Source organism: Pagrus pagrus (genome assembly GCF_965226575.1).
Source record: "Pagrus pagrus genome assembly, chromosome: 7".
Taxonomy (NCBI): Eukaryota; Metazoa; Chordata; class Actinopteri; order Spariformes; family Sparidae; genus Pagrus; species Pagrus pagrus.
Window position 1 is genome coordinate 25,908,679 of NC_140191.1, and position 13,263 is coordinate 25,921,941.

The 13,263-nt window shown below is 40.8% G+C and overlaps 1 protein-coding gene across 1 annotated transcript in view; it reads left to right on the forward strand.

Annotated features, from left to right (window-relative positions):
• bckdhb (branched chain keto acid dehydrogenase E1 subunit beta) overlaps positions 1-12,907 on the forward strand; it is a 55,532-nt gene extending 42,625 nt beyond the window's left edge. Inside the window, exons 10-11 of the mRNA XM_084357970.1 lie at positions 10,013-10,164; positions 12,433-12,907. Of these exons, the coding sequence (XP_084214096.1) occupies positions 10,013-10,153 (141 nt within the window). The 3' untranslated portion in view covers positions 10,154-10,164; positions 12,433-12,907. The remainder of the gene's footprint in view (positions 1-10,012; positions 10,165-12,432) is intronic.
• Positions 12,908-13,263: the final 356 nt, after the last annotated feature.

A 13,263-nucleotide genomic window follows, 5' to 3' on the forward strand; every position in this document is an offset into this window, starting at 1 on the left:
AAAAAGAAAGCATCAAAATGTATCTGATTCGCAGTTTAAGGTGTACTGTTAGCGGTTTTATAGCTTGCTCATTTATAATGGCGACCTATGGGGAAAATGCCTTTTGGGCCGCAGCGGAGTTTTTAGCTGCATTACCGCAGGTGGCCACAAGGCAAACTTGGAAGCTGGGATGAGCGGCACCACTGTGTCCAGGTCTAAATAGTAGAGGCGTGGGAAATTTCTCGATTATAACATGCATCGATGCAGATGTGGAAGATTCTGCATTGATCCAGAGACAGAGCATAATCGAGAGACTGCAGCTCTTGTTGATTGTTGATTGTCAGGCCTCAGCTGGACAATAAAGTTAGGTTGCAATGCTTTGAATTGTTGGCGGACATTAGGCTAATGTTACTAATGTAAAAGGCATGTCAGAGGGAGGCAGAGATCATCTGCGAGTGATTTTAAAATTAAAAAAAGCTAATGAAGCTTATGTCTGCAGCAATAAATAATAACTGTTACAGCAAGCCCAGCTAATCAGCCAAGATCTGAGGAGACCCTGTCAACATTGCAGTCCAACTCTGAGAGAGGTGTGTGCAGCAGAGTCGATAGATGCCTTTACTTAAAGCTGCTATGTCAACACAATATTAATATTGTTTCGTAATGTTTATGTATTGAAGAGTTGCAGCTTTTATTTTGTAGACTGCTGTAGTCTGATTATTGGAAGGACTTTCTAAATAAAAGGGAAATTTAAATGATGAAAAAGTAGCAGCGTGTGACGGCACTAAAGCTCAGATTTTCTCATTAACATGGTTCTTTTATCCCTCAAACACTATTACTTTCCCTGCCTCCGTTCATAGGCAGACATTTGCCTGTAAACCTGTAGACATGCATGCAAAAAAAATAACTATTTTAAATAGCATTATTACATTTTGTCATAAACAATGTCCTATGAAATGTATTGTATCACTGGCATCCAAAATTTCTGTGAATCCCAACCTTTTCTGCAAAGTAAGAGACCTTGCTAAAAGCCTCTAAACAAAAGGGAGTTAAAACTAAGCAAAAACAGCCAATGGATCAAACGAATTCTTGAGGAGTAATTAGTTTCTTAAACGGAGCAGCTTCAGTCTCAACAGTTGTGTTGAGATTGTTGATACAGTGGGTCTAACTACCCATATAAGGTTTATGAAATATTGCTGGTTACTGGCAATACCAAAGGCCTGGACACTGTAAGCAAGGCATGCCAGAGACATAGAAGTGTGATGCATGAGTAAATGAGAAGTTATCCCCTTCCCATCATACTAATTACATCTATTTGTGCGTGGTGAGATAATTATCTTCGGTATGTGGGGTGAAGCTCTTAGCAGTGAGTACCACTCTGCACTCAGTGAACAATTTGTGTTTCAACAATGACAACTCTCCCATTTGTACCCACCTCCTCAAAGGTCATTGGGCTAATTGTACACGACTCTGTGTGTGTTACCTGGAGCTGGTTTCTTGTTAATGTGCATGAACTCAGAGCTGAAGGAGTAAAACCAATCGATCCTCTGCTCGTTTACTGTCGGTCAGATGTTGCTCTCTCCCCCTGTCAGGGAGGGCTTAAATGGTCAGTGAGTCATCCCCCTCATTTCCATGTTTCCACATTGTGTACGGGTGATGTAAGTTGTTGGTGTGTTCACTGATTGCATTGATCTGCAGTTTTCATGTGGCCTCAGGCTATTTGGATACACTCACTGGAAAGAAAACCATAAACTTGTTGATAGTTGTGTTTTAAAGGGATGCAGCTTGACCTACGGGCCTCCATCACACTACATTATATTACACATATTCCTTCTTCAAAGAGAAAGGGATATGCTTGTTATAGCTTCCTCACAAATAAAATGTATGATGGCCCACAGCACCCCTTCAGCTAGTCCTCTTAGTGAGTGAAGATTCAGATCAAAGTTGGTATAGTTTGGTATATAATAAGCATATTGATGGACAGAGGAGAAGTGGATTTGGCTGCTTGAGTGGTTCGAGGGGATTTTGTGGTTGTTTTGATTGTTTTTCCTTCACCATGAAACTGGGTCATCATTGGAATCCATTGTAACCACTGTGAATTCATGCTGACTACAGTTGCCACTTTTTGCAAAGGACCAAACTGAATCAAGCAGTTAAAAACATCTTTCAATTCCACAGGGGGTGAGTGGTTGATACCCAAGGAGATGACACTTTGGGTGGAGCGTTGTTTTAACTCTTTCCAGATAGTAGAGTGAGGTTGCAATTTCAGTGACTTGCCAGAAAATAACTGGGATGTGGTGTGGGCTGCTCTTAAGGGTTGCACGTTTCTGGAGAGAAAAAGGGAATCATCAGTTTCTCTCCCAGGAGAATATCATGGTCAGGATTTTGTCTCACCGCTCTGAAGGAAGAAGAAAACATTTATTGAATCTTTTGTCTTGATACAGACAGCACAACATAGAATATGATTGTGACCAATAATCAATTAATCATTTCGGCTGTAAAATGTCAGAAAATAGTGAAAAATGCTCAAGGTGATGTTCACATGTTCTAGCAAACCCACAGTGCTAAACCCAAAGATATTCATTAAGATCACATAGGACAAGGAAAAGCAAATCCTTGCGATGGAGAAGTCCTATCTATTGAACTCACTGGTTAAAAAGTTACTTAACTGGCAACTGTTTTGATAATTGTTTGTTGATAGACTAATTGTTTCAGACCTAGAATCCACACCTTTTTAATTTAGTGTCAACAAAGTGGAAAATGAGAAGCTTTATTAATGTTTTTTTTGTTTTGTGTGGTGGGCTTGGATTCAGTACTGTTAGACTTTGTTGAGGGTTGAGATGTACTAGTTTAAACACTTAGTCAATGTGAATGAAGCAGATTTGAATGTGGTGAAACATTTATAAAAACTCATTGAAAGAAGAATAATATGATAAATCTTGTGCCACCCTTAACCTTCCCTGAAGGCACCTACGTTGGGAACCTCTGGTGCAACGCAGCTTTAGGTCAAGTCATGAATGCCTGGTTTGACGCAGCTCATGTTGCTAACTCGGAGAACAAATGAAAGAAAATGCTAAGAATAAGTTGATCGTGCATTCCTAATCGGCTTTGATCATGGGAAATGACGCTGGTAAAAGTACAGCTGTCAGCACGGAGATTCTGAGTCACGGGTCCTCATCAACTACAATAGCATCTCAGGTTTCAGGATATCAGATTCATACCAATCCACAGCAGTGTGGATCTTATTTATACCACACATCCTTGTTAACTAGTGCACCCATCCCAGGCACCAAGTAAAGGGACAAACAGATAAACTGTCAGTTTAGCTGTCATATTCTAGGTACTAGTGTACTTTCATTGCATCTGTAGATGATTGCTTCAGATACAATCCATCCATGAAAAATCCATTTATGGATTTGATTTTCTCTGTTGGTGAAAGAACAGAGGAGAGTTTGGTGAGACTTGGCAAATTTCCTTTGTCAAGCTTTGGCTTCTGCCTTAGTGATTTAATAATGTGTCATCGGCTGGCCTTTTTTCAAGTGTTAGGCTGCTAGGAAAGAGCAGAATAAGATGTGGCTGAAGACAATGCTTCATGGACCTCAGGGATGCACAGAGCGAAATGGTGAGTCCAACAAGTCCAAGCTCGACTGTAGTTGATTCAGATTCCAAAAAGTACACACTTTAGCTGACAATTTGCTTTTAGAGAAGATTTTTTCCATTCGTGTTTTACAGAAAGCCTTGCCTGCTGAGAACAATTAGAAAAAAGTGCCGATAACGTACTCAATGTACAGCACAATATTAAAAATGGTGGTTTTGTAACTAAAGACTCCTTAACTACAGTTTTTTTGCACACAGCCATATAATCACACTGCATTGAATCATATAGCTCTGTAACTCAGCGGGTCTCAGAGTTGTCTGTGGTGCCCTTGGATTGGCTGGTTCTAATTTCACTGGTAGCACTTTCCATTATTTGTGTGTAATTTAAACCAACATCCAACCCAGCACGCCCCACTGAGTTGTGGTACTGATCTAGGACATGGTTCAAAGACTACCGACTCCACTCTGGCCAAGTTAGTGTTAGCTTAAGATAAAGACTTGCATGTTTTCTGCCATAAATGCCCTCTGAATCAGAATCAGACTACAGGTTGCCTGTCAGGCTTGTCTAAATGAGAAGCAGAGTAGGTTCGAGGCCTGGGGCCTCATGCTTAACTGTTAAAGTCCTTCTCCATCGGGGATACACTAAACTTCCTTCAAAGGACAGTATTTATATACGAGGACTCCTTTAAAAGACTGGAGAATTGGATACAGGTACCACCACCTTGGGGAAGGGGGTTATGGAGGTTATATAATGGTGGTCTGCTAATGCTTGTTCCCATCAGTTGCTCAGTAGCCTCAAGCCTGATTGACTCATTAGCAATGTCTTACCTTCATATAACTGCAGGGTGTTGTGTAGTCATTTCTTAACTTCGAAACTAAAATTGCTAATGCAAGTCGATGGCATTTTATCTGTTGAGTTCAATGTCATTTTCACTCAAAGTCTTGTAACATACTGAATGTCTAAGATAGAGAAATGCAGATCTTTTGTCTGGACTTCATGTTCTGCAAAAATGGCCTTGAAACACATCTGAATGTGAAAAAACACTTCATTCTAATGGCACTATCACGCCAATAAGAGCTCATCACACGTCAGAAAAGATTACTGACTGCATGACAATTGGAGAGATAGCTTCATTAATGCTAAAGTTATGATCCTCAAGATGAACATGAAATCAAATCAATTAGGCATGCCGCGGTACTCAATGTTCCCTCTGTTACACTGTGGTTGGATATACACTAATAACATTACTTGGCCACCAAACCCTATATGTTTTTGCTATTTTAAAAAATCAATACTTAGTTGGACGACGGACGCTGCGATTACAATCTCCCACAGGAGTCCAGACTCCGTGCAGCAGCAGGACCAACAGCAGTGTCACAGCACAGAGTAGCTGGAGACACATTTAACTTTCAACATGGTGAGAGTAAGGACAGTTGACGGACAAGACGATGGCAGAGGATTTGTTGTCAAAAGCAAAACCTCCTATTCAGCAATATTTGGGAATAAAACCCAATGCCAATAGGGAACTTCATAACGTTAATAAGGGAAAAGGAGTTGGTTACCTGAGAAGTTGTTGGTGAAGCCTGTCGTCTGCAGCACTCCATCTAACTGCTCTGTCTTGTGCCATTACTCCCAAAGGTATAAAACTGCTCCCTGATCTGCTGTCAAAAAATGTCAAAAATGGCTGTTGTTTTGCTCTGTAGATGCATTTTTGATTAAACATAGTGGTGCTAGCTGAAAACATAGCATTTCCTGTGATTAGCCTACTTCAAAATAAAAGTCAACTCATGTTTCACCAGTTAAATGCTTTTAATGTGAAGCTGCAGCTGTAGGAAATGTTCGATTTCTCTTAGTAGTAAATTAACGACCTGCGAATGAAACTCATCTTTCTTCAGAATGGCTTTAAGAGTTAGCCTACATTACATAGAGTTGTTTTAATCACCCACCTTAATGAACACACACTGGCTTGCATTACCTCTGTTTCTTTGTCCTTTCTGTTTTCTCCCTCCCAGCAGTGCTATCTGCTTTCAGCAGCGTGTTTGATAGAATCGGCCAAAAAACACCCCTCTCGTTTTGTTAGTAATTTCGTTGTCATAACAGCAGTTGAGCGTCTTGTGGATGAAACTCATTGTTAATTGTGTAGCCAATCAAAATTAACATTAACATAATGACATCGCAACAACCAGGTGCACTTACAAGTCTGTACAAAACAACGGCACAGGTAGGCCTACATTAAATTGGAGAGGTCGCGAGGTGGTGATGAGTGCTGTTTGATCTTAACATCATTTTGAGAGGTTTAAAAACATGTTGAAGAATTAAATCCTGTTTCAGTCTATTCTCAGTTTGAAATCAAGCTGGTTTGGAGGCCTGGCGTTTTCTTTCTTAGCTGATATAGCAAGTGTTATTGGCACTTTCCTACCCCTGTCTGACTACAACCCCCAATCTGCGGGTGTTTCTGACAAACTGGTTCTTGTGTGACAGGAGACACTATCATCTGCGACTCTGAGCCCCTGCTGAGAAGTATTTTGGAATCCTGTGCCACTGCAGGATGCAGGCGTTTTGGCACTCCCTGTTTGACATATTTTCATTCTGACATTCAAGGATATTACATATAATGATGCACTTCTTGAAAGATAAACACTGATTTGAATGAAATCTGAGTTGTGTGGCCATTTTCCGTCCAGCTGTGGTGGCAGGCAGGCAGACTGCTGTACTTTTTCTCCCACTTCCAGTAAATGTATTTAGAGGAGATTACAGATGTGATCCAGACAAAAGAGCAAACTCCCTGGTACTGTCTGACTGGTTGTCTGTAGTTGGGCAGAGAATAGATCTTTGAGGTTGTAATCTCTGGACATGGATAATCACATTGTCACTTTCAAAAATACGCTGAGATAAAAAGAAAGCAAGACCATTTCACATTATTTGGGGTCATTGGAAGGATTTTTTCCTCTTTGTTCTCCTGCAGAAATGTTCACCATCACCATCATGCTGTCAAATGAATGCCATAAAAAAAAGTCAAGCCTGCACAGAAGCAAACTTTTAGAGATGCTGTGATCATGTGTTGATCTGTTAGTGTAATGCCTGGGCCTTTCAACTGCCTGTCAAATCAAAGAGGATGACATCCATATACAGCTTTGCTCCAGGCTTCATCTATTCATGTACACTCCTGTCCAACTTCAACATTCCCAAGTTTGTATGTTTTCAGTAGATGAGACTGAACTTTGGCCAAGAAAACACCAGTTACCTTTGTAAGCTAGGTGGCATGCATTAATGGTGTTTAAACGATTGTTAAAACAAGACTGAAAGTTTTTTGTGACCTCGTGAGCGTACTCAGTCTTTCAATCACTATCCACTGCTGAAGATCATGACCCAAAGAAACCTTTGACATAGTCATGGTGTAGCTCGCTAGAGGCTATGTGAGCAGAACCTCAGTACATGCCAGCAGTCCACAGCATACTGTAAGTTAAACCCTTCAGTTAAACCTTCATGTTTTCAAAGAATGAGCTTTTCACAATTCAGAACCTCTTTTTTTCTCTGCTCACATACACATTTTTTGATACGCAACTGACTTTGAATGAGCTTCATAGACCCTAAGGCCATGGACATTTGTCAGCACATGAATGCAATCTGCTTAAGGAAAAAAAGGAGAAAAAAATGGATAAAGCCAAGATTTGGCTTTCACGTCATCAGTAGTACAAGTGTCTGTTGTCAGGATGTGCCGCAGCCTGTTGGAGAGAATCTCTATCTCTCAGGTTGTTCTGAAGTCCACAAGGAAAGGGGAAACAGAGCAGTGAAGAGGAAAGGAGGGTTTGTTGAACTAGTTGTCTCCATTCAGTGTACATTCATTAAAGCTAATCACAGTTAATTATGCGGGTGGAGCAGACTGCAAGCGGGTGGGGGAAAGGAGTCAAGCTGCCAGTCAGATAACAGTGCCAGCAGCGTAGAGCAACAGTTTTTTTGGGTTTCATTCTCTCTGGCACCAAAATGAAAGACCTCGAGACTACTGGGCTGGCCTTTTTTCACTGGCTTTTTGTGGCTTTTAGGATTTGAATGATGATTTGACCGATTTTAACCTTGTTTTAGTCATCATTATGTGTGCAAAAGGGCAACAATTTGAGCACTCTGTTAAATGGTGGTCTTACTATTATGTGCTTGATATTTTAGCCATGCTAAAGACGTGGTGCTATTGATGGCAATGTTGGTTGATTTTTGTACACTACTTTTCTAACCTGGCAAGGGCAGGCACTTTCAGAATAATAATTGGCATGTGATTGGATGAACCATCTGTCCATCACCCCCCATCACAGGCCAACTTCAACTAATCTGAAGCCCCATTCCCACTGCCATTTCATGGTGGGTATTTTGTGCCAATATTCTGCCTGGCCGTCTGTTTGAAAGTTAGAGGTGAAACGGGGGCTCAGTTTCGTTCGGCCTCTGATCCACCAGCGTAGGTAGTAACAGAGGTGAAACAGCGTCTGTGTTAAAGGGTAAGCGGGCAGTGCGTGACAGGGGTGTGATGGTCTGATGGCGTTTACAGTCTGACAACTAAACAGATCCTTCACTCATCAAATAAAGAAGAAATGTCCCTGACTTCAACCCACAAAGCAACGTTACAAGACCAAACAACAGTCATGTGGTAGCAGGTTGTGTCTTTGGCGTCTTACTTGAGGAAAAAAGTACCAAATTTATACTGTCACCCTGTCTGTCCTGCCGAATTTTCGACACATTTCAGCCCAGAAAACAGCGTCTGTCCCAGGCAGCAAGAGCCAGGCGGCCCCCATTGTTTACTCGGGTGATGATGTGATGTAATTTTCGAGCAAAAACTTTAAACTCACCATGTCCCTGTCACCTTCAACAATTGTGTTGTTGTAATTACTGTGAACTTCCTCCCGGAAAATAGCATCACTCCGCGAGTGAGAGCCAAACAGGGCCGCTATTGACTGATGGCGATAATGTGATGTAATGTAGAGCAAAAAACTTTCCACGATGCATGGTGGGTCAGGATCTCAATCACAAGGCTTAATATTAGTATCAATATGATTATAAATAGTTGGCAAATACATGTTTAGATTAACAGGTGGAAACTGGGGGAAACACGTAAAAAAAAAAAAACACCCAGCGGCTGAACGATGCCTGGCAAAATGTCTTTACGAGATCCGTCATCTTGCGCATCCAGCTCCCTCACAAGCTAACCACTGACATGTCTCAAAAACTGGATTTTCATGAAATTTGGTACAGATTGTCACAATGCCCAGAGAATTAATCCTAATAACTTTGTTGATTCTCTGACTTTACATCTTTTGCCACCAAAAGTTCTCATTTTTCACTTCATAGTGAAACATCTCAACATCTACTGAAAGGATTACTTTGGTGAATGAGGAATTGACTAATGTCAGCATGCTAACACACAAACTAAGATGGTGCGTATGGCAAACATTATACCTACCAAACATCAACATCAGCATTGTCATTGTGAGCGTGTTAGCATGCTGACATTCCCATTTATCTCACAGCACCACTGTGCCTAAATAAAGCCTCACAGTCTTGTTGTGTTGCATTTTTACAGGCTGTAAAAGTACCAAAGCACAAAAGGCTCCTCATCAAGTCTGACATTCCTCCTGGACTCTGCCAGAGGTTTTATAAGAAATGAAAAACATAGTGTGAAACATACAAGTCCTGCCCTGCCAAACGCCAAAATGCTTCATGGCAGCCAGTTGGCACATTGGTATTGTGTGATTACATGGATGGTGATGCTGTCGGTGTCACAAAATCCAGGTCAAAATCCATTCTGTGCCTGCAGGCAGTGCACAAAGGGGGTGCTGTTGCAACTTCCTTGGTGTCAACGAGGGGTGCTTTTGTTTTGGTTGCTTGAGTTGTTTGCAGGTCCATTTAATCTGAAAGAGGGTACTTCAGGTCTGTTTCTGCAAATCTGTGTGCACGCGTCCAAGTGTGTTCATTTAACTCATCAGGGGGTTTGTCCCATTTGGAGTGTTTTGGCCAACTTCATTCTGCTTTGTCTCCATGGGAAGAGGTCACAAGCCAACATAGAGACACAAGTCACGGCTTGTTTTGAACTCAGATTGCCTGAACACTGGCCTGCACTGATAACCCTGAATGAACCATTTGGGCTTTAAGCATATAAATCATATTTGGCATTAAAAATAGAATTGATTTGACATGTTGTTTAATCTGTTCTGAAGAAACAGTTTTGTACTTGTTTCCTCCAATAAATCATATCTTGTCTGAACATACTGACAGGCAGCAGTCTATGTGAAGCCGTCTGTTTTTATAAAAGTATCAAAAATTTAAGGATCAGGGCTTTCGCAGTCCAAACATGTTAGCGTGGCTTCCCTGTTCAGTAAATGACGTTTGAGAACTGAGAGCATTCAACCTATAATGACTGTTTGTCCTTTTCTGCGTTTTTCTTTATCCTTACAGGAGGAGTGCTTCCTTAACCTGGAGGCTCCCATCAGTAGGGTCTGTGGTTACGACACCCCCTTCCCTCACATCTTTGAACCCTTCTACATCCCAGACAAGTGGAAGTGCTTTGATGCAATCAAGAGGATGATCAACTACTGAGCCCCTGTCAGGTAGGAAAGATGTGACACCTTCCCTTGAAGGAAATTGAAGGAGAGACATTGTGTAATTTCCAAACACCTAATGTATATTAAGGCCTGTCAACAATTCCCCTGTAATCTGCATTATATATTCCAGTAATGAAGGTGTGAAGACATGAAAAATATAACCTGCCATCAGTAACAGTCATCATTAGAGAGACAATTTAATCGCATTTTGTGTTTTCTTTTCCTACAGACTGTGTTACTTGAGTTTAATGTAACCTCCATCAGACATATAGTTTAATCTTATTCACACATCACAGGGTAATACACACTCTATATATCGAAGATAATGCACTTTTGCACTTGTATATAGACTTAAAACTGTAAATGCTTTAAAAAAATTTACTGACATTGACTTTCTGTTCAGCCGCCTGCAGTGAATAATATAATAATGATTCAGGATTCTGCAACATGTTGTCAAATAACGCAAAATAAACTGAAGAGTACATATTTAAACCATCATTATGTCATAATTGAGTCCATATCAGTTACAAACTTCAGCCAGATTTACACTGCAGGAACTTTCCTCTTGGACGAGGAAACTTTGAAGGAACTGCAGGGACCTCCGGATGGACTAACAAAGATCAATATCATTGTTGTTGTGTAGTCGCAGCCACCACCACCAACAACAACAGACTGAAGGGATTTTTTGCTTCCTTTTTAAAAGTAGTTTCTGGGACTACAAGTTCACAGTGGAAACAAGGCTGTTACCAGTGTTTTGATTTAACATGAACCTACATGTCTAACATACCTGTCCATCTTACTTCTGCAAAATATAAGATCAGCTAAGCTAGCTTTCCACCTAAATGCAGATTGGAATTAATGTTGGCTAGATACCTTGCTCAGGTGTAACTGGAGTGTGACTGGGTAATGACTCAAGCCGAGGATCTAGAGCTGTTGTGGCTTTATTTTTGGTTTGTTTGTTTTTGTCCTCTGACAGTAAACCGTTGGCAGAAAAAAAGCAAGTTATGATCACTTTTTTTATATAGATTTGTCAGGTAAATGATCAAATTTTTTGTTGCCACCCTCGATCAGTTCTTCACAGTGACATGAGCCCTAATAAAGTTTTCATATATCACTCAAACCTATAAAGCCTTCAGTGAGCCTAGAGGGGATGTGTTTATGTTTACATGCTTCACCTATGCTATAGCCTCTGAATGTAAAGCCTGAGTGTTCAGAGGATTCCACAGCATCTGTTTTGGGTGGATTCACACCTGCATTTAGAGCTGCCGACTTGTAATCAGACCACCCAAGACTGATTTTTAGTGCCAAGTGTTAACAGGGCCAACATGTCACGGATATGCCCCATTAGATTGTGTAACCTCATACTGCTATCTCACTCTGGAGGCTTGTTATTGTCTTTCATTGGGTGCAGAGGTGTTGAATAATCCTTTGAGATGGCACAGTCAGTGTTTCAGACTCTTATGAAATCTCTTTTGAATTGTCAAGTCAAGCGAAACTTTATACTTTATAAAGCACATTTCATACACGTGGCAACACAAAGTGCTTTAAATGAAGTGACAATACATTTATAGAAGTGCAAGTGCAGTGGATAAATATGCATATCATCAGGTGGTGATGGTTAAGAGACCACTGCCTGTGGACCGGAGAGTTCTTGCCGTTTTGTATTTAAATAGCATGTCTCTTATATAATGAAGTGCGAGGCTTTGTAGGCCGTGAGCAGAATCTTAAAGTCGTTTCTAGTTTTGACAGGGAGTCGATGCAGAGATCTAAGAGCAGGTGTAATGTGTTCTGACTTTTTAGTTCTGGTGACAAAGCATGCAGCCACATTTTGAATTCATTGAACTTGGGTGGGCCGTGAACACACCATTACAGTAGTCTAATCTCTGTTATGAATGCATGGATTAATTTCTGCAAGTGTGATTTTGATAGAAGGCCTCTCAGTTTTGAGAGAAAGCTGATCTTGTGAAATGATTGATGCGGTTTTAAAATTTAGATAACCATCGATGATTACACCCAGATTTCTGGCTTCACTTTCTCTCAACAGAGACAGAGAGCTGAGCTGAGCTGCAGTTTTCTGTCTCTGAGCCTTTGCACCAAAGATCACTTTGTCAGTGTTGTCCTGAGTAATGACCATTAAGATGTTGGCATGGGTTAATAAAATGCGAACAGTCAATAATAAAATACATAAAACACCATCTCCATCCAGCTCTACTTTTCCTCCTCATCTGCCATCCACTGTGGAAGTTGACTTATTGAACCTCTCTCCTCTTCCAGAGCCAACTTCTGGTCGCCCTGAGCTCCAAACTCGCTCCTTTTCCTCTCCATTCATCCAATCAGTGGAGAACAGCCAGGAAAAGACACTTTGTTGACCATCCAATCAGGAAGCAGTATCCAGATGGGCTCCATGTCCCTGTGTCCCCCAGCTAAAAGACTGTTACAGTACCTCTGGATCAGGGAACTTCATTCTGTTGCAAGGGGAAAATAACTTCATCTGCTCTCTGTGGTGAAAATCTACTTTAGAATCAACATAACGCACATAATTTCATTTCCTCTGAGGTAAGAGGTGGATACTGTGGGGATTATTTGGTTGAATTTATGACTGTCTGCCTTTCTGTGCTGTTACTTTTGATTGACTGTGTTTAGCCCTGCTCTAATCTTTATTTAGTTTGACATGAACTGGCCCGTATTGTACTAATATAATGGACCTTTGGTTTTTAAGGAAAATAAACTAGAATTGGTGAAAACTTTATGTTTGGTGATTTGCATTACTTTGAATTTGTTTGTATTTTACTGTGTTATTTTGCCAGCAAAACGCTACCCAGGGGGTTACAGCTGGTCATGGGATCAAGAGAAATGTATACCGGACTGGCAAAGTCTGCACATTTGATAAGTCTTCTGATGAAGTCTGGGAATTTTACAGTTCCAAGACAACTTTTACAACTTGTTGAACACATTTATTACATTCACTTTTGATTTCTTGGCCAGCTGCTCACCCTGTGCATTCTGAAGGCCAAACAGAAGAACTTATCTCAGTTACAAAAGCACTTTGATCTAAAGATGTAAAATCGTACAACTGCGGAAAAATAATAGAATTTTACATCATGG